This window comes from Triturus cristatus, chromosome 11, assembly GCF_964204655.1.
Source record: "Triturus cristatus chromosome 11, aTriCri1.1, whole genome shotgun sequence".
Classification (NCBI taxonomy): domain Eukaryota; kingdom Metazoa; phylum Chordata; class Amphibia; order Caudata; family Salamandridae; genus Triturus; species Triturus cristatus.
The window spans coordinates 557512387-557535126 of NC_140594.1; the positions used below are offsets into that span (position 1 = coordinate 557512387).

A 22740-nucleotide genomic window follows, 5' to 3' on the forward strand; every position below is an offset into this window, starting at 1 on the left:
TCACAACTATTCTCTCGCTTGGCAGCCCTAGACGGGGAATGCGTATGTCGCATACCCCCTCCTTGTAAGGAGCCCACGATCGCTACAAGCACTTTCTCTTATAGATTTCTAATAGAAGGATAGTTGGTTTGCACCCCCCCAAGGAAGTTGCCATGGAAAAAGTAGAACCTACTGCTCAAGAGTAGCGATCTATCCTATTTCCAACACATGGAGCCCAAGAACACGTCTCATCAAATGTCAGTCCCAAATAAGGAAACTGGTTTACTTTTGCAATTAATTTCCCCCATTGCTTAAAGGGTATGTTTTTGTGACCACATTCCAATATATAAGTCTTAGACAAGTTGGTCTGCAGATCTAATTTCTCCATAAAGCTAAAAAAGCTTGTTAACAATGGCTTCAGGCCGTTTTCAGTCCTGGCCAACAGTACGGCGTCATGCTCATAGAGGAGACATGGGCTTGTTGTGAACAATAGGTACATCAACCCCCACATTCACAAGAGCCAGTTCAAGCTCATTCATGTAGAACAAAAACAGGATCGGAACAAGCATGCACCCCTGGCAAACCCCATGATTGACTGCAAAAGTAACAGTCACTGTTTTCGGCATACCTAACAGATGCTTTCATGTCCAGTGAAGATGGCGCAAGAAAGCAACAAGACCAGCCTCCAGGCCCAAAGATGTTAAAATGCCCCACAGCTTTGACCGCTTAACACAGTCAAAAGCACTTGACAAGTCCATAAATGCCAGCTGGAGAGAGCTACCCTTGGCGTCCTTGTATTTAGCTACTAGCAGGTAGAGATTTAAATACTGCTCAATAGTGCCAAGGTCTTTTCTAAAGCTGTATTTGGCAGGAGAAATAATCTTTCTCTCTTTTGTCCACTTTAGCAGCCGATCCAATACGATATGCCCAATTATTTTTCTGGCTGAGTCAAGAAGAGAAATGGGCCGGTAACCCACCGGGTCGCGCGCACATTTTCCTTCTTGGAGACTGGAACAATATCTGACTTACGCCAAGTCGGCGGGATGCCTACCTTGCACACAGATCAAACTCATTTAGTTTCCAGCCTGCGCCGTGACACTGCCCCCTCTGACAGAAATCTTGATGCATTCATTAACTTGAGAGTGTGCTTGAGCTGTTCATAATCACCACAGCAGTTACTGCCAGATTTCAAGTTCTAATTATATAACATATCCAGCTTTTCTCATCCTTCCATTTTGCCAAAGCTTTAATGAACTAGTAATGACAAAAAACGTCTACTGCACCAACTATCAAATCAGACTACCATTCCACTCTTCTCCGTCCTGGACTAAGTTATAAACTTTGCAAACTAAGCTCTCTTTAAACCAGTGCTTAATTTATTAAAAAAACCTAAGGGCCTATTATAGAGTTTGGCGGATGGGTTACTCTGTCACAAACATGATGAACATCCCATTTGCCTTATTACAAGTGTATTATATTCAATGCCACTTATAATACAACGGGCGGGATGTCCGTCACATTTGTGGCAGCGTATCCCATATGTTAAACTCTAAATCAGGCCCCAATTGCCATGGCCTAAGGTATTTCATGGGAGGCCATGGCACCTTTCACACCCTACCAATGCTGCAATATGCAAGTGTCACCATTACCTACTAACCATCACATTCCAACAATTGTGACTATTTGGAACATTCCATGTCACCAAAGTTGTACAAATGACCTGAACGGTGTACTGTTATATTAACTTCAGTGTATATTTAATTTCTTAATGCTTTTTCAGTGTGTTTTTCTTAAAAATAAAAAGACAGTTCCACCATGTGGTGGCCAGCCTGAAGTATGTTCCAGTGTTGACGAATAAGTGCTGGTGCCAAGCACCTGCAACCACTGGCACAAATGAAAGACTTATTCAACCCTCCTTGGCAAACACCTATGCCATCCAACAATTACCAGGCTGGCTGTCAGAAACATGTTTTAAAATTCTGATCCTAGTCTTTAAGACTATCCATGGCACCTGGACCACAAACCCATCCCAGATTCTTTCCCATTGCCTTCCTAATCATATTATAGGCTCTGCAAAACAAAACCTCCCTTCACACCTCTAGCTTTATTTGCAGGTTTGGTTTGGGAGTGTGTGTTGCCTTTCTTCAAATTTATAGGGCTAAACAGAGGAGATAGAGGGAGCTATAGAAAAGAGGCAGAGTGGTATTTGGTGGCCTTGGGGACACCAGAGGAATAGCTACCTGAATGGAAAATTGTCAGGTTCCACCTTCCAGAATACTCGGGATTTTGTGCCAATGATCAAAGGGGGCCACCTCTCGTCGGCCCCAAGTCCGGAATATTAATACACACGGACTAGTGGGATAGTCAAGTGAGGGAAGGAAAGGGTAGGTACAGCAGGGAGGGAGACCTGTGAATGACACAGCAAAGACATCGTAAATACCAGTATGCCTAATGGTTGACACAGACAGGTGACACACTCATATAGCTATATATATGTATATATCTGTGGAAACTATAATACCACTCTACCTGTAAATAAAGAAAAAGCGGGAGCTTTACCAGAAGAGAGAAGAGGGTGGTTGTAGACTTCCAGCATGAAACTAATATGAAGAGAAAATAACCCATGAGATTTTGCGCACAGATAACAAGAAAACCTAGTCACAAGGGTAACGGAGTATGAGACTACACCACCTACCCAGGTCGTGTGTGGAATATCCCAAAATGTGCAAGGCAGGATTCTTCCTGTTGCCCTCTATTCTCTCTCCTAGGAAAATAGTAAATAAAGAACAGACCATGCGTAAAACAACGATATAGTACTCTAGATGTCTGTACTTTAACTGAAAGGAATTAACTTTGGTATGTTCAATTTCCACAATGCCAAAGTACGTTGTGCATTTCAGAATGCATGCAGGGGAAAATCGGCATGGTCCAGAGCTCCTCAGTGAATAACCAACAACTTGCCTGGTCGATCCAATATCACTGAGAAAGTGAGTCACCAATAACTTCACTCCCTGCATGAGACCCCGGCAGAACGCCGATCTCGCCAACAGGGAATAAATACGGTAATAGCTTTACCAGCTACACAAAGCTCCTCTGCAAGAAACAGCCGAGAACGCTGTGTCGCCAATAGAGGAGCCGGGGCATTAGTAAATCGGAATATGGCCGCCAAGAGTGAGCAACCGCAATGCTCCAAAGTACAAAATACAGAGGTGCTCGAAGCACCTTTACCGCCTCTGCGACTCCGGAACGAGACACTGCTGACACGGGAGATTCCCCAGAATAATCAGCAGCATCCGGATTGCCAGGCTTCCCCTTATCCAGTTCCTGCTCAGCGCCCGAGACACGTGGAGCGTGCTCCCGCTGTGGACGCCGGGTAATGTAGTCTTTTATGCGGGCACTTCCTGTCTTTCCGTTTTCTGCGGTCAGTCAGTGTCCAACCGGCCGCTGGATCCTGACAGCACATCCCCCTCCTGTTAAACACTGACTGACACCAGGCTTGTCCAGATGCCTCCTGTGGAAAGCAGCTACCAGACGTGCAGCATGCACGCATCCGCTGGTTCCCATGAGACCTCCTCCGGACCATACCCCTTCCATGCAACGAGATACCACAGCTTGCGTCTCACAATTTTGGGGTCCAAGATCCCCTTAACCTCATATTCGGGGTCCTGCTGCACCCAAATGGGTACGGGTTGTTTTTTAATTGGACAATGGGAAGGCTCCAGCAGAGACACATGGAAAACAGGGTGGGTACGGAAGTGAGCCGGCAGCTGTAGTTTAACTGCGACCTGGTTGACGTGTTTGACCACCTTGTAAGGGCCTATGTACTTCAGATTAAACATACTTGTCTTTTAAACCTGATGTTTCTTGTAGACAACCACACCTGCTCCCCCTTTTTATATGTGGGGCCTGGCCTCCGATGTTTGTCTGCCTGGGTTTTATACCATTCCTTGGCACGGAGCAAATTGCTCCGTGTCTCAAGCAAGGTGGTACGAAGATGCAACAGTCTCTTTTGTACCTCTGGGAGTTTGGTGTTCTGTCTGGGAAGAATCAATGGGGCGAAGCGGGGCTGGAACCCATAAGTGCTAAAGAAGGGTGTATGTTGTGTTGACGCGTGTTTAGCACTATTGTACGCTTTCTCTGCCACCCATAACCACTCCACCCATGCTTCAGTTTGGTTGTTGACATAACACCTAAGAAACTGTTTTAGGGTTTGGTTCCGCCTCTCGGTCTGGCCGTCTGTTTGGGGGTGGAAACTTGTGGACAAAGTGGACGCTATCTGTAGTTCGGAGCACCAGGTTTTCCAGAAGTGGGCGGTGAATTGAGCTCCTCTGTCGGAAACGATCATTTTGGGGAGGCCATGTAGTCTGACTATGTTGGTCAACAACAGGCACGCAAATGTCCCGCAGATGGTACCTGTTTGCAGGCGATGAAGTGGCCCATCTTGGTCAAGTAGTCAACAACCACCACAATCGCTGTGCATCCCTGGTCCTTGGGCAGTCCCACAATGAAGTCCACAGAGAACCTTTCCCACGGGGCCTCCGGTGTGGGCAAAGGCTGGAGAAGACCTTGGGTTTTGCCATGGTTGGACTTCATTTGTGCACACGTGGGGCAGCTTTATACCCACGATAATACGTCAGGACGGACCATTGGCCACCAGAATTGATGTAACACCTTCTCCATGGTTTTCTTTCCCCCGCCGTGTCCGGCACAGTGGAGATCATGACACCAACGGAATACGGTTCTTCTTAATTCTCTGGTAGGGACTAACACTTGCTGATCCTTCATCAGTATGCATTCCGGGTGGTGTTTCATCCAGCTCTTCCAGGTAAAGGACCGCATACCTTCTCGCACTTTCTGCAGGAACTCTTCCGTCTGTATGATATAGAGGACTTGGCTGGGTTCCAAGATCGCTCTTTCGATCGTCATCGGTTGATGTACAGGATTCTCCTGCCGAGTTAGAGCGTCCGCCTTCTTATTGTCTTTGCCGGGTCTGACGGTGACTATGAAGTGGAATTCGGCAAAGAACAGCATCCAACGGAGTTGGCGTGGAGTAAGATGACGTGCGGCTTGCATGAACTGCAGGTTGCGATGATCCGAATACACAGTCACTTGATGGGTTGCCCCCAATAGCCAATGTCTCCACTCCAGAAAGGCGTCTCTTATAGCTAGTAGCTCCTTCTCGGTTATAGTGTAATTCTGCTCGGCGGGATTGAGCTTCCTGGACATATTTGCGATTGGATGCAAATATCCTGTCGTTTCATGTCTTTGGGACAGCACTGCCCCTGCCGCTACTTCTGAAGCATACGCTTCAACGACGAAACGCAGGTCGAGTTTGGCATGTGTAAGAACCGGGGCTGTAGCAAAAGCTTTCTTGAGGTGTTCGTATGCTGTCTGAGTGTCTTCTGTCCGGAGGAAAGGAGTCTTTTTCCTTGTCAGTTTCGTTAATGGAGCTACCATGTCAGAAAACTGATGAATGAACCATCTGTAAAAATTGGCAAACCCCAGAAATCTCTGAATGTCTTTTACGTTCTGAGGGTGAGGCCATTCGATGATTGCCTTGATTTTTCCCTCTGCCATCTCTTGTCCCGAAGGGGTGAGCATGATACCCAAAAACTCCACGGAGGTCACGTGGAATTCACATTTGCTTATCTTGCAAAACAGCTGATGTTTCCGTAACGCGTGTAGCACGCGACCCACATGGACAAAGTGTTCTTCTTCGTTGGCGGAAAATATCAGTATGTCGTCTATGTATACCACGACGAAGTGGTCCAAAAAATCTTGGAGAACTTCGTTGAGGAAAACTGGAAAGCCGCGGGGGAATTACACAGCCCAAATGGCATAACAAGGTACTCGAATAACCCGTACCGTGTTTTGAAGGCCGTTTTCCATTCGTCACCTTCACACATCCAGACCAGATGGTATGCCCCTCTGAGGTCGAGCTTGGTGTAAATGAGCGCTGACGTGACTTGTTCCAAAAGGACCGGACTCAAGGGTAGCGGGTATTGATTCTTGATGATGAGTGCGTTCAATGCTCTGAAGTCAATACAACACCTCAACTCCCTATTAGCCTTTGGTATAAAAAAGAGAGGGGACGCTGCAGGAGAGCGGGAAGGACGAATGAAACCCAAAGCAAGGTATTTATCCAAGTACTGTCGTAGGTGTTGATTTTCGGGTGCTGTAATAGCATAAATTCTGCCACAGGGGACCGCTGTTCCCGGTACCAGATCAATCCGGCAACCATAGTCTCGGTGTGGAGGTAGCTCCTCAGCCTTGGTGTTGCTTAATACCTCTGCGTATTCCCTGTAACACTTGGGTAGGACCACATTCTTTTCGGCTGCAGTTGCGATGTGATGCCGTGAGGCCAAAACTTTGGAAGGACTTGCGGGCAGGTGATTACACTGGTTCTGACAATATGCGGACCGCATATGCATTGTTTTGTTGGACCATTCTATGGTGGGTTCGTGCTTCTGAAGCCAGGAAAGACCCAAGATCACTCCATACTGAGGGGCTTGTATGATGTTAAATGATAACCATTCATGATGGTATCCGTCGTGTGTCATTTCATATTCGGGGGTGACGTAGTTGATCAGGCCTGATTCCAACTCCTTGCCATCCACTGCATACATCATTTCAGGGGTTTGTTTGTGGATGAACTGTACCCCTAGCCTCTGAGCTTCCTCTCTGTCCATGAAACATCCAGTTGCTCCGGATTCCACCATTGCCCTTATTTGTTTTTGCTTAAGATTTATTCCAATGTTCAGTGAAACAAAGAAATGTTCAGATTCCGGAAAGGTATAGTTATTCACTGAAGGGATCATACACCCGCTTGATGGTTTCCCTTCCTGCACACTCAAGCTCTGGAGTTTTCCGCCCCTTTTTCTGCTGCTAATGTGGCCACTTGCCCTGGCCTGAGATGACTGTATCTTGGTTTGACGGGGCAGTCACAGAGGTAATGGCCTTTTTCCCGTAATACAGGCACAGGCCCTGTTTACGTCTTTGGTCTCTTTCGCTAAGTGTCAATGACGCCCTCACAGCCCCGATCTCCATGGGTTCGGGCCTTGTGGCTCCATTGTCTGAAGGACGAACCCGATCGCCCTGCAGGTTCTGCCGATACTTTTGTTTAAGTCAATTCAATGAGCACTGCATATGTTCGAGGTTGAGGGTCTATTTGGGCGATGACGTCCTTCAGCTCATCTTTGAGGCCCTGATAGTAAATGGCGGCTTGTTTGGATTCCGGCCAATCTGTCTCTGCCACTAGCCGGCGGGAGTTATTCAGATAACTTATCAGGTCTGAACTCCCCTGCCTGAGTTCTAGTAGATCTTTGTCTTCCAAGAAGGTCTCTGCCCGTCGGTTGAACGTCTTCTCGAATTCTTCCCTAAAAGCATCCCAGTCATATAGCAACGGGTCATCACATCTTACTATGGGGACTGATCACTGCTCTGCCTCACCTGCCAAATGTGAGATTATGAAAGCCACCCTTGCCTGGTTGGTTGCAAACAACTTAGGTTTACATGTAAAATGGAGCAGTGCTTGAGTCATGAATACCTGTACCTTGCTAATGTCCCCCGAAAACCTTTCGGGAGGGGCTAAAGTTATTTGCGAAGGCATTTCTATCACAACTGAAGGAGGTGCAGGGTGAAGAGACCCCCCAACATGCATCGACTTGACCCTTGCCTGTAAAACAGCAGTTTCACAACGAGAGGCTGTGAGTTCTGTTTGTACCAAAGCCAGAGCAGCAATAACGTCCTCCAAGGTGGTCATCTCTGCCACCATCACAATCAGGAGGATATAAAATCCTTGGGACGATTATTCTGTCAGGTTCCACCTTCCAGAATCATCAGGGTTGTGCCAATGCTCAAAAGGGTCCACCTCTCGACGGCCCCAAGTCCGGAATATAAATACACACGGACTAGTGGGATAGTCAAGCAAGGGAAGGAAAGGGTAGGTACAGCAGGGAGTGAGACCTGTGGATGACACAGCAAAGACACCATAAATACCAGTATGCTTCATGGTTGACACACACAGGTGACACACTCATATAGCTATATATATGTATATATCTGTGGAACTATAATACCACTCTACCTGTAAATAAAGAAAAAGAAGGAGCTCTACCAGAAAAGAGAAGAGGGTGATTGCAGACTTCCAGCACAAAACTAATATGAAGAGAAAATAACCCATGAGATTTTGCGCACAGATAACAAGAAAACCTAGTCACTGGGGTAAGACAGTATGAGACTATACACCACCTACCCAGGTCGTGTGTGGAATATCCCAAAATGTGCAAGGCAGGATTCTTCCTGATGCCCTCTATTCTCTCTCCTAGGAAAATAGTAAATAAAGAACAGACCATGCGTAAAACAAAGATATAGTACGCTAGATGTCTTTACTATAACTGAAAAGAATTAACTTTGGTATGTTCAATTTCCACAATGCCAAAGTACGTTGTGCATTTCAGAATGCATGCAGGGGAAAATCGGCACGGTCCAGAGCTCCTCAGTTAATGACCAACAACTTGCCTGGTCGGTCCAATATCACTGAGAAAGTGAGTCACCAATAACTTCACTCCCTGCATGAGACCCCGGCAAAACGCCGATCTCGCCAACAGGGAATAAATACGGTAATAGCTTTACCTACCAGCTACACAAAGCTCCTCTGCAGGAAACAGCCGAGAACGCTGTTTCGCCAACAGAGGAACCGGGGCATTAGTAAATCGGAATATGGCCGCCAAGAGTAGGCCTGGCCAAAAATTCCGTTCCGCTGGCGGAAATTGTGATAATTTGACATTTTCACGTTCCGCGGAGAGCGCGAAAATGTCAAAATTTCCGCAATCCGCATCTTAGCGGAATTTTTTTTCTTGCTCACGCTGTAAAAAAATACATTCTTGCGTGCGCTCGATCGCCTTACCTGAATCCCCGCGCTCTCCGACAAGTTTTCCCTTTCCGGTCGCGTTCTCCACAAGATGTTGGATTGTTGTTAGCCATTTGCTCTGTCTCGTGACAGTTCGCGCCCGCATTAATGTCATTTGTCGCGCAATCACGTCATTCATCGCAAGGTCATGTCTTTCTTCTCAGAGATCATGCACCGCGAGAGTATGAGACGATTGAGATCTCGAACACGTCATTCTCCACCGCGAGCAAGAGCGTGAGGACGCGGGCACATCATATCGAACGCGAGCGGGCGGGACAAGTGAAAACAAGATGGCCGCGCCCGTGAGCAACCGCATGGGTAAGTTGGTGAGCCGTGAACATGCAGGAAATACCACGAACGGGCGGGAAAAAAACTTCTGCGTTTTCGCGATATTTCCGCGTGTTTGCGGAGATTTTTAACATTTTCGCGATAGTTTGCGAAAGTGAATTTCGCAAATTCCGCCCACCCCTAGCCAAGAGTGAGCAACTGCAATGCTCCAAAGTACAAAATACAGAGGTTCTCGAAGCACCCTTACCGCCTCTGCGACTCCGTAATGAGACACTGCTGCCACGGGAGATTCCCCAGGATAATCAGCAGCGTCCGGATCGCCGGGCTTCCCCTTATCCGGTTCCTGCTCAGCGCCCGAGTCACGTGGAGCGTGCTCCCGCTGTGGACGCCGGGTAATGTAGTCTTTTATGCGGGCACTTCCTGTCTTTCTGTTTTCTGCAGTCAGTCAGTATCCAACCGGCCGCTGGATCCTGACAGAAAATAATGCCCCAACTGATAGAAGTCCCCTCCGTCATATGAGTGTGATTCGCCTTTAGGTTGTGCCAATAATCTCACTCTCCCCTCCTACCCCAGGGGTCATATTACATCCCTGCTTCCACTTTTCTGTATCCTGTTAAGTACATTCTGCCTGCAGAGTTGATCCCTTCTCTCTGAACACACCATTTTCCTTCCGTCCATCTGGGTGAGATACTTTAAATAACAGTCCTTGTCCTCCCTCTCTAGATCTTTTTCATACCATTGTGTTCCTCCTCTAAATAGAATCTTCAACTTCTGTCTTCTGAGAAGTAGTGCTTTCAGGTGGATTGCATGGCAGACTGGAGAGGAAAAAGAAGGCACTACATTCAGCATAACAACCAAAACTCAATTTAATAGCTTTGGCATTACCATAGTGATCTTATAGTTATTCATACCTAATTTGGTTACATTAAACATTTCAAGTGTGCTAACTCCCCTTTTATGAAGGGAATCATTCTTACTTTAAAAAGTGATATTGGTGATGAAGCCGGAGTTTGTGAGTGCAGATGCCGGTACTCCCTGGGCCTTAGACAGAGGAAGGTAAGCTGGGATAATTCTACCTGAGCAAAAATGAAGCAATACCAGTGAAGCAGTATTTGTGGATTTGGAATCAGTGCAAAATAATTAACTTTAACCTCTTAGACAAAACCAAGATTACGATGGGGGCTGCTTTCAACTAGTACTACCTTTTGTATTTTGTCTGGTCATCCATCCTGCCTAATGGAGAATAGGAGTATGGATCAAGTCAACATATGGAAAACACACCTATAGCAATACTGTTGTCAACACATAACAATAGGTAATATCTTAGGCTGTGTCACCCCGCTTTTTCTGTATTTGTTTTTAGCCCTTACCACCCCGTCCCCCCAAGGTTGGTGCTTGAGTTTGTGCACAATTATGTCAGTTACAACATTCTCATGAGTGAACCAAAGACATATTCCACTAGTAAAATGTAAGGGCAGCAATGGGAAGGACATGCATGATCCTGTGTTTTGCCGTCCAAACTTTCTGTCTTGTTTAGGATTGACCATTCATGGAACAGGATATTTATGAGGAGAACTGTAATAATGTTTTTGTATTTGTATATGTAATTACATTTGGACAGAAATTATGTACTACATGAGGAAGCAGAAATATAACTCAGTTCTCCGAATTTATGTTGGGTACACTTTAATTTGCACTCGACAATCTGCCTTTTTCCTGAGCTCAGCCAAGTCCAGAAAGAAATTTGAGTTTACTGCTGCCAGCCTCCTTGATTAGAATAAGTAGGCTCTCATAGTCATGCATTTTTGAGTCTGAAGTAGCGCTAAAGACAAATCTGCTGCATATTTTATGTGACCTAATAATTAACATTTTCAAGTATGGCATTCTTTTCTTAGGTTTACGTGGTGCAATAGCATTCGCGTTGGCGATACGGGACACCGATTCTCAACCCAAACAAATGATGTTCACCACAACACTGCTTATAGTGTTCTTCACAGTGTGGGTCTTTGGTGGCGGCACCACCCCTATGTTGACCTGGCTTCAGATTAGGTAAGTACCTTCTATATGTAGTTTTTTGCACTCCAGGGGCAGTATAATTCAATTGACGAAACCTAAATGTCTGACTTTGACAGGTCATTACCTTCCCCCTCTTCTTTATAGTATAGACGATGCTACTCCATATTGGTTCTATACATGTTAGTATAATACTTTGACCTTGATGTTAAAGAAAAAGAGCTTGTGGTGTAATTTGTTATCGCTTTTTTTATGCATATCTTTTATGTATATTTCCTTCATTTGTTCATGGAACCCAATTTTATCCCAATGTTATCTTTGATAAGAAGATTGTATTTCTTGAAACTTAATTGCATGTTGTAACAGGCTTTATCTTATGGAATACTCTTTCTCTAAGCTGACATAATTTCAGGGCCTACAGTTCCTGCATGCATTAGTATTTTCATAATCAAATTTTATGTCCTTGTATACTATTTCTGGTTGGTGAATTTATAGGGATAAATAAAGAGCCAAGAAAATGAAAACAAGCCTTACACCAAAATAGTTATATTAATCCAAATATTATTTGGGGGTCCGAAAAAAGATTAAATGCTAATGTATTTCCTAGAAAGAGGGTTTGTTCTGCACCTGAGTTACGAATGCAACCTAATGCATAGAGTAAATGCACCAGTCCCTGCCTGGTGTATATTCATATTTGTTTACTAGAATATTGAGGGAAGTAAGTATTTTTGATAAATATAAATAATTAGAATTAACAACATATGAGTCAAAGGTTGTCCACATTTTAAAGAAAAACACTAGTGAATTTCTAGTGGTATGAAGGAATAAAAATTGTCCCCATCTAAAATATATTATCCAGTCCCACCAAGCAAGAACAAATATCTAACCTGTATCCTTTAGAAGTAATTGACTTATTTCCTGAAGAAATAAGGGAAATACATTTGTATCATAATTAGGGAGAGTATAAACAAGGGCATGAGATTTTCAAATAATGACATTAAACAAAATTTGCATATTCATATTTTAAATGCTAGTGACAATTTTCCATACATCTGGCCCAAGATTGAAAATGATAGGACAATCATAAACCATATGTTTTATAAATCCCAGTGTGCATTTGCAGTGCAAACAATTTGGGTTACATGTTAATTTTGCTTTAAAATTGTTAAGTGGAGACCATAAACAAATGTATAAAATAGTTTGGGTTAGTTTGGGAAATAGATGCAGGTAGGTATCCTGCAACATTACATGACCATAAATTCCATCACTAATTTATGGAAAGTTGCATTCTAGCTCAGAGTTCCATATTTGTGTGTAAATACTTAGAGAGGAATTATCGGTAGAGGTAAGTATGTATACTTAAGAGGCTATGTAGTCAGAGTGACTAAAGATATTACTTCACAGTTCTTTATAAGACATTTTACTAGAAGGTAGAAAATGCATATATTCATGGAGAACCGTGTTAAATAGTAATTTATATTCAAGATATTCTGTTTTAAGTAGATGAAATTGATATTGTAGCCCTGAAAAAAAGATAAAAACATATGTCCTTGACATATCTTACTAATATACAAAAGGCCAGCTTCAGTCAAGGTTTTCCAGAAGGAAACTGGCCTATTTCTGTTTCTAATTTAGAATTATATCAGCGAGAACTTTCTAGAGACTTTCATATTAGTGCTAAGCTGTGCATAAAAATTAATTTAGGCAAAGTTTGTAACATTAATAACTGGTGACATTTTGCCAAATTTGCTGTTTGAAATAGTTAAGAAAGTTTGTAAATGGAAAGTATTTAGGAAATTGCGCATTATTAAGATCCATTTTGGGATGTAAAAAGGGGTATTATTTAGAAGTCACAACAAAACTTGTGCAGTTAGAAACTAAGGGCCACATGCATCAACGAGAAACCTGGTCGCAAACGGGCAGATTAGCAGAATCTGCCCCTTTGCGACCGGTATTTTTGCATTTGGGATGCATCATTCCAAATGCAAAAATCGCAATTTAAGGAATCTCTAAATAGCGATTCCTTAAATTGCTATTGCATTTAAGGAATCCCAAATTGAGATTCCTTAAATGCAATGCATTAAAGTTAAAAAATTTGCGATTTCGCTAATAGGGGGAGCAAATTACCATGAAGTTGAACTTCATGGTAATTTGCAAAAACTTTGAAAAATGCACTTTTGTGCATTTTTCAAAGTTTCATGTTGCGCACACACATGCCCTTAGAGCATGTGTGTGTGCAACATATGTGCACAGATCAATTTCAGGGGTGCAATAGGGTGCCATTTTGACACCCTTGCACCCTTGAAATTGCATGAGCAATTTGCGAGTACCTACTGGTACTCGCAATTTGCTCATGCAATCTCCAATTCATTCCTATGGGCCTGGAGGCCCATAGGAATGATTGGGACGACATTCCTTAATTGCCACTCGCAATTTGCGAGTCGCAATTAAGGAATGTGTAGGAATCGCTATTTTTATAGCGATTCCTACATGCATAGGCTTTTGCAATTCCTTAATTGCGATTCCTTAAAAATTGCAATTAAGGAATCGCAAAAGTCTTTGTTGATGCATGTGCCAGAAAGAGTGATATTTCCTAAAATCTTGTAACCCAATAACACGGTCCTTTTGTTCAACTGTAAAGCTTTATACCATATGAGGGTCAGTTGTTATTCCAAATAAATGTGTTAAGTAACTTATTCAAATTATTATAGAAGCTAGATTGGAAGCACAATGAAAACACAGATAATGTATACAATATTTGTGTAGTGAAGACCATTTCAACAGCTCTGATTCTGCCCCCCCCCCCCCAGTTCAAATACAGAGAAGATAATTTCTCAATTTTTAACCTGGTTTAATTAATTAGATTTGTACAATTTATATCAATCATGTTTTATAGAAGTGGAGAAAATGAGAGTAAGGTATTAGAGTGTGAGGCAATTCCATATTATACTCATGACTGCTAATATATCAGAGGTACATAAAATATTTAAAGGAAAATAAATATTTGTACTAATATTCAATGCATAACCAGAGACAAGGCATATTGGTTAATAATATTTAAAATATTCAGAATTGATTCCGAATGAATGTTAACATACAACAATATATCATCAGCATATGTTGAAACTTTAAAAATAACATCTTGTATCATAATAACTTTGCATTCTTTGGTACTTCATTTAAAACACAGTAAGGGTTGTATAGAAATCAGAAATAAAATAGGTGATATGTTAATGTAAATTGGGAAACAACCTTTACAATGCAGTCATTACACCGCACTACCTTTACATAGCAGTCATTACATCGCAACATCCTTTACATCCTTTACATCGCATGTGATTACAACGCAGCCATTACATCGCATGTCACTACAATGCATGTCGTTATAAAGCATGTCACTACAATGCAGGTATTACATCGCAAGTCATTACAATGCATACCATTACAACGCATAGTGCTGTACACTAGCCAACACTTACCCTACTGTTGCACTCACTGGAGTTAGAATAGTAATTTTTACTCCTACACTATCCAACACTTACCCTACTGTTGCACTCACTGGAGTTAGAATAGTAATTTTTACCCCTACACTATCCAACACTTACCCTACTGTTGCACTCACTGAAGTTCGAATAGTAATTACTACACCTATACTATCCAACACTTACCTTGAATGCGATGTAATGGTATGCATTGTAATGGTATGCATTGTAAAGGTATAATGCGATGTAATGGAATGCGTTGTAAAAGTAGTTTCTGAAAATGCAATGTAAAAACTGCGTTGTAAAGGCATGCATTGTAAATGTATGCGTTGTAACGTCATACATTCCTGTAAACTGCACAAGCCTAGTATATAGGATATATTGGATGATAATTGGCTACTGAAGTATTATTTTTATCCAGTACAATAATAATGGCTTTCTTGATTTAACCTTTAACTATAGCATTTAGTTTAAAGACCTGAAATAAAGAAAGTAAAAAAGGAGAGAGTTGTATCTGAAATTATTAGAATGGAGGTTTTTAAATGCCGTTGCTTCCCCTCATATGCCAATTAAAGCTGATATCATAAAGCCTAAATTAGAGAATCTTGTATTAACCTTGTGCAATCATCCCCACAAGGGATATCTTTATTATTTCAAGCACTCCACCCCCTATTTTGGTGCCGAAGCCATACATTATATACATACTTAAAGGTGCTGCTAGATACAAACATAAACTACTTGAATGAACCTGCTGATTGGATAAGTTTTAGTGAGGATTGTTGAGTAAGATTTTTCAATTGCAATGTGTATCAAGTGCATGAACAGTGACCAACATTGACCACACAAAAAAGAGATTTATACCCCCACCTTGGTGAAGGACCTGAGAGGTCAAAATACAACCTAATGTGCTGAAACAAAAATCTTGCTTTGAAACACCTAGAAATTGGGATGTCATGTAACATTGACGTGTTGACTAAGAGAAACCTTGAATCTAAAATAACTTGATTGTTGGATATAACTAATATATTGTGCTCTACAAAATGTAATTTTTTTTATATTCAATCAGATGGATGAATTTGGTAAATGTATGTCTTAAAAAAGCTTTTGCTTCTCATAATGCATCTTTTCTTCCTTTTTATGACTCTATTTTTGTTTGGTTTCAAAGGCGTATGACATTGAAAAAGCTTCAGCACATGGCAACTGCATCCCAGTGCCTAAACGTCTGTGTGCTGTTCTTTACAAAGCAGTTATCTAGCCATAAAACTGGGCAGAATTTATGCTTCCAGGGTTGTCTGACGTTTAGGCACATTTTCTAGTTGGCACCCGAGCCCCTTCAATTTGGGAGGGGGGGTTTAATATATTGTATTGTAACATATATAGAGCGCTTACCTTCTTAAGTAGCATTCTGCACCATGTAGGGAGTGTGGTTGGAATCGTGTTGTCTTTATTTTGATCCTATGCGGGAAGTGTTTTCATGTCATGCAGGTGTGGTTATCGTGTGGTTATCGTGTTATGGAAAGCAGCAATGCACAGTTTATGGTCTTCAGTAAGCTGAAAGCTGACAGCTCTGCAGACCCATTTTTGGTATTTCTTATGATCACAGTCCACTAAGCTGGTTACTATACTGGTTTGTACATTCTGAGATGTTTAGTTTAAAGTTTATGATTCTGTACAGCATAGATTGGAGGGAGACAGTGCAGAGATATGCTTGGATTGACTTTTTTCTATTTATGAACATTCTTGGTTTTCTCTCTGACCATTTTCCACACTGGAAACAGTCACAGATTATTTGAGCCAATTGCTGTAGAAAATCCTTTTTCAAGGTGGGAAAAGGCATTGTGTAATCCCTATATTCTGGGAGAAGGGGAGTAAAAAAAGAAAATATGAGCAACTGTGCACAGCTGTGACACAAATGTAGAAGTGTACTGTGTGTATAATGCTGTAGTGTACAATTCTGTATTATGGAAATGATAATGTATGAAAAAGTCATTTGCCTTTCTCAGAGGTACACATGGCATACTCCTGGAAAGGTGTGTAAATAATAAAATATGTAAAAGTATGGTCATGTGGGAGAGTTCAATTTCCAAACCTACTTTTACATTTCCTTTCATGAATCAGGCCAAGAGGGTTTAGAGAGACGGGCATAAAGTAGGGGAATTACAAAAACAATTGTATATGCCTGTCACTTCTGTGAATCTATTATATATAGAATAAAGTACTCCTGAGAGGAGGAAGTTAATGATGGGTGTGGTATTTTGAGTCAAAAGTTGGTCCCAAGTGGTGAGCAGGTAGTCAGGGTTTGCATCTGTGAGGGTGGGGAGGTTGAGATCATCAGTGGATGTGAGTTGGGTTTTGAAGTGTTTGTAGATGGTGGAGATCTTGTTGTGGAAGAAGACCGCCAGGGTTTTGTAGTGGGCTGATGATGTTTTTAATGGCTGATTTGTTGGAGAACCCTCTGACTATGATGAAAAGTTCTGCACTGTGGTTAGAACTGGCTTCAATGCGGTCGGCATGGGTGCTCCTTTTCGTCTTTTTCAGGAATTGGTGATATTGGTTGAGCAGTGTCTTGAATATGGCACAGTCTGTGCTTTCCTTGCTATTGCCCCATTCCCTTTCCAGTCACTTGCAGTTGCGTTTTGTGGTTCTCAGTTCCATGGAGTTCTAATTGGCCTGTTTGGAGGATCTCTTGAGTTTGGTGGGCTTGACTGGGGTGACTCCTTCGGGACACTCAGTGAACAAGGCGCAGAAATTCTTGAGAATCTGTTGTAGGTTGGTTGAGGTTTCAGGGTTGGAGCTGTTGTGAACGTCGGTCCACTGGCTCTCTAATGCTTTCTTCCATCTGCGGTTGGTGGTTCTGTGCTGCTTGGTGGCAGTGCCGGGGTATCCTGTGATGGTGAAGTGGACAATTACTCGGTCTGCCCAGGTGAGCTCCCTGACATGGCCGTACTTGACTCTGTTGCTGGCGGTGAAAATGGGTTGAGTGTATGTCCTGCGATGCTGGGTTGAGGTCTGTTCTTCCCCACAGTGCCCCGCAAACCCCAAACTTTGTCTAAAATCACACGTTTTCCTATATTCTCTGTGATGGAATATTCTGGAATCTACAGAGTCACAAATGTCCTACCACTAGCTTTCCTATCACTCAGCATTCCAAAACTTGTTCTGATAAAAATGGTACCCCACTTGTGTGACTTTCCCGCAATATGAAAGGCTCCAAATCATAACATGGAGAAATTGGCAATAGGGATAGCTGTGGTCTGTGTGTGTGGGCAGAACAGCCACCCAGAGAAACCTTGATGAGCTTCCGAAGTCAGCAGAGATCCAAACAATTCCGACCTCCTGGCGTTCCCCCATGGGTCCCAATAAAAACACGACCTCACTTGTGTGGCTGGGCCTAGTGCCCGTGACAGGAACAGATAAATCCAGGGTCAATGGATGTTCTCATGAGGCAAAGGTTGAGGTTTGCAGAACAATGTGGGTAAGAAGCCTTGGTAGGATCCAGGTGAGCCACACTACGCTTGACGCCCCAGGGTGTTCACTTTTCAGAAATGTGTGTGTTTCCCTAGTTGGAGGCCAAGCCAAGCCTATTTAACACAGTTAGCCCCATTACCAAAGCAGGTTAGTTTTTTACAGGAAATGTTGGTGGTTTCACATTACATTTTGGGGCTTTTCCTGTTGTGAACGTTAGGCTCACCCATACTAGATGGATAGTGTTTTTATCGGAACAAGTGGGGGGATGCTGGACAATAGGAATTCTGTGGATCCTTGTGTATTCCAAAAGTTTACATCACAGAAATGCAAGGAAATGTGTGATGTTAGACAGAGTTTGAGGTATGCAGAGCATTTTGAGTAAGAAAACATCTTGGTATCCACCATGGACTCCCCCCAATGTCTAGTGTTCCAAAATATCTGGGTCTGGTTGTTTTCTCCAGGTGGCAGCCTACTTAAGCCCCAAAAAGTGCAGCCATTCACCGTGGCAAGAGGATGATATTGGGATTTAGACACATTTTCCTGGCCTATATGTAAAAACAACACCAAAAAGAATCAAATATCCTCTGTCTTACCATTGAAATGGAATGCTTTAGTCTGCAGGGTAGCAGGGCATCAGGGGTGAGGTCTGAAATCAGGAAGGGCCAAACCCACCCCATTATTTTATTTTAAAGATTAGTCTTGTCATATTGTGGACTTTCTGCTCCTTGGGGACAAATTGGGTGTAAACTTCCTCTCTGCCTTTCAGGGAGCAACCCCCATTGCCAAATCAGGTAATTTCTTTGACAGGAAATGTTGATTGTGTTTTGACCTTTTCCTGTCCCTAGCGCTACGCCCATCCACACGATATAGTTACTATTTGTATCGGGAGACATGATGGGGACGCTGGGTGGTATGAAATATGTGGTTCCCCACAGATTCCAGGACTTTCCCTCACCGAAGTGTGAAGAAAACATGTATTTTTAGCCGAAGTTTGAGGTTTGCAAGGGCTCCTAGGTAAGAAACCCCAGTGACAGCCAAAAACTTCACCCCACCCTGGACTGCTATGGGTGTCAGGGGTGTCTGGTTTTCAGAAATGTTCAGGGTTGGCAGATTTTCCTAGGTCTCATCTGAACTAGAGCCCAAAATCCACACCTTCACAAATTGCAAAGAAAATGCCAATTCTGAGTGGAAAACGTGCATCTCTTCATGTTGTGTTTTTGGCACTTTCCTGTTGCAGGCGCTAGTCCCACTCACACAAGTGTGGTACCATTTTTCCAAGATCCCACATGGGTTTCACTCCTGTTTATACCCCAAACTGGAAGTAGGTTGCTAGCACAAAAATTAGGAAAAATGTGCAACACATTAGAAAAATGCCAAAGCTGTGGTAAAAAAAGAAAATTGTTGATTCACCTCTGCTTGTTTCTGAAAGTTGAGAAAATTATGATTTTAGCACACCAAAGCTTTCGTTGATGCCATCATTAGGAAAAATGATCTACGAAACAAGTGTACTATGTATGTGATACCACTGAAGCTCATTGGTAACTACATTTTCAAGGATTTGTGATTGTTCTTTGAGTTCAGTAGGGCCACTGTTTGGTTTTAGCCCTTATAAGAGGAAATAGAATTACTGGGCAACAACGCAAGTTCCATGGGCAGTTGTTTAAAAATAAGTATTCATAAAGAACGGAACAGCAGCTTTAAATTGTTTTTTGTAATGTCTGTATATAATGTTATAATTGTTTTGTGGACTGTGTATGTGATCAGTCTTCTGTTGTAAATATTGTATTAGTAATGTCCCGGTGTATTGAAAAGTTTAAAAAGTCGCCTTTTCTAATTATATGAATAGAGTGTTAAAAAAGGTTTTTTTTTGTAAAAACAGAGAAATAGTTAAACATGAATAAATTAATTGATGGTCATGACAATTTAGGTGTGTGATCGTGGTATGTGAATGAAATTAAAGAGTGACATCAGTACTGGCACTTGTGTTGTGTTTTGAAGTTATATAGGGTAGAGCCTTACTGATAATGGGCCTAACCCTACATAGGTTTGTAGTATCATTAGGAAAAAATATACGCTTTTTTGTGCAGCACTTTATTTCCAATTTTTAACACAAAATCCCCAAGATTTAGCTAAATATTGGCTATTTTCTCAGCCCCTTTATGGAGAATACACAAAATCTAGGTACCTTTAGAATCCCCATGATGCTGGCAAAAAAGATACAAATTTGGCACAGATTCCTTATGTGGAAAAATGGTTTTGGAGGCCTAAGCGTGAAGAACTCCAAATAGCCAAAAAGGGCTCATCACTGGTGTGGAAAATCCTCAGCATTTAAGGTGTTAATTCCTGGTTCTGGCTTGCTTTTTGTGCAATGCAATCTCATATCAAAATTATTGATGATACAATGTGTACATACTGATAATTTGCCCCTTATAATGTCTGTATTCAAATTAGGGTCAAGTGAATTTTTTAGTTTGCAAGCGTAAGGTTGTGTAATTCCCATATTTGGGTTTCGTGCAAATATTTATAGGTCGAACATTCAAGACCTCTTGTATATACTTTTGTATATACTTATATGTGTATGTACTTTGTGGGCTCTATAGTTCGGCCCTAGGACTTGTCTGCTGCCTCTTAGGGACTTTTTTTCTGTTCAACTGCCTCTATTTAACTGTCTTGATAGAAAGCGACCAGTAGAGGTCAGTAAAATACCTCAATTTCTTACTGCTTGTTCAACTGCCTCTATTTAACTGTCTTGATAGAAAACGACCAGTCGAGGTCAGTAACATACCAGAATTTCTTTCTGCTGAGGGACTTTCTTTTACTTATTTTTCTGTCAATTGCCTCTATTTAACTTTCTTGATAGAAAACGACTGGGAGAGGTCAGTAAAATACCAGAATCACTTTAGCATTCTCTAGATTCCAGTCCATAGAAATTGTCTTCCATGAGCACCTATAGACAATAATATTTTTTTCAAATCTTGTATTTTCAGTGAAATGACCACAGAAGGCTCTGATTTTATACTAAAAACAGAGCTTTAGACTATACCATTTCCCGCTGAAAGGCAATTTTTCTCTCCATGTGTTCCCATAACTGGCATGTCACACAGCCTGGTGCTTACTTTCCCTCCATGTTAAAGAACAGTAGATGTTTCAGCACCAAGGCTAATGTGCTGCATTGCTAAATACATATAAGGTCCCAAAGGTGAGACCGATTGCCCAAAAGAGACTGTTTCAAGGATAAAATGCCTTGTTAGACCACTGAAACCAATATATGCCATGGATAGGGGAAACCGGTCTCCAACTGATAATGCTAATGAATTTTTACACGAGGTATGTCATATCATAAAGTTGTCACAAGGATGACCAGCATAATGCATTTTGTGTATTGTGAGTGATATGCAGGTCAAAAGTAGGGGGTGCATGCGGGTGGACCGCATCCCCCACTATTTTCCCAGGGTGGATGCCATCCCCCTTGCAACGAAGTTGGTCCCCAGTGAAATATTCTAACTGCGTCCTGGTCTTATTTTTCGATACTGGGACCCATTCAGCAACACCTGCACGTTTTCTGTTTCCGTTTTGAGCAGCAAAGTGCAGGCGCCAAGGGGGCTTTCTTATCAGTGAGTCTAGCTGGGCCCATAACAAAGGCCCAGTTTAAGTGGCCATAAGCCCTCCTTTTGTCCCAGTAGGAACATGGCTGGGGACTATTATCGGCCCAGCACTGAGATGCCTATACAATGGAGGGGAAACAAAGGCACACAACTTCTCACTTTACAAGTACTTAAAAGAAACTCTAATCTGGAGGCAGGTTTTTCACTTTGTTCGTTCTCTGTACACAATTGATATGCTCCCCTTAGGAATGTCAGATGTATCACTCTGTATGAGTGTTTACACAAATAACAATTAAAATACCACTATTTTTTATAATGTTATTCTTTTTTAGAGCTACACATCCCATATAGGGTGTCAGAACACTTTACTTCAGACACAAACATTGACAATAAATCCCACAAGTGTGTAAATTGATGTACAGTATGCATTACAAAAGGCAATGAGGGTTACAAGGTGTAGGAGTTACATATCGCCCTTACCGGCATTATGTGTTAAGAGAACATCGCCGGGATAAAACATAAAATCAGGATTTCAAATGCAATGCAGTGCATTTGGTTGTCTATACTATTAAGATTACTACTACTGCCCAAAAAAAAACCTTTTTAGCAACTTTATATCAACAACAGATTGAGAAAAAACATTAAGGTCTAAACCAGGGGCACTGTAATTATGCGGCAGCGGAGTACCAAATTATGCAGAAGGGTGAATAAATCATGCAGCACAAAAATGCTAGTTATGGGGCGTAATATGGCACTTTTTGTAATAGCATTACTTCCTTATTTTGTCATTTTTACACGATAACATTTTCTGGAAAAGATTTCACCCTATTAGTACCAGTTTAATACCTAAATACAGGATTTAACAACTGAAAGATGACCAGTCAACATTTATGAAGGGTTTTCCAATGCGCAAGGACACATGGAACAACATTTTTAGTCTTTTTTGATCTGTTGCAATTTATTAAATTAAAATCTGCAGATCATTCAGCAGATG

The 22740-nt window shown here is 42.1% G+C and overlaps 1 protein-coding gene across 1 annotated transcript in view; it reads left to right on the top strand.

The window, feature by feature from the left end:
• SLC9A9 (solute carrier family 9 member A9) overlaps nt 1–22740 on the top strand; it is a 2902095-nt gene that overhangs the window by 1759040 nt on the left and 1120315 nt on the right. Inside the window, exon 12 of the mRNA XM_085633573.1 lies at nt 11074–11227. Within this exon, the coding sequence (XP_085489699.1) occupies nt 11074–11227 (154 nt within the window). The remainder of the gene's footprint in view (nt 1–11073; nt 11228–22740) is intronic.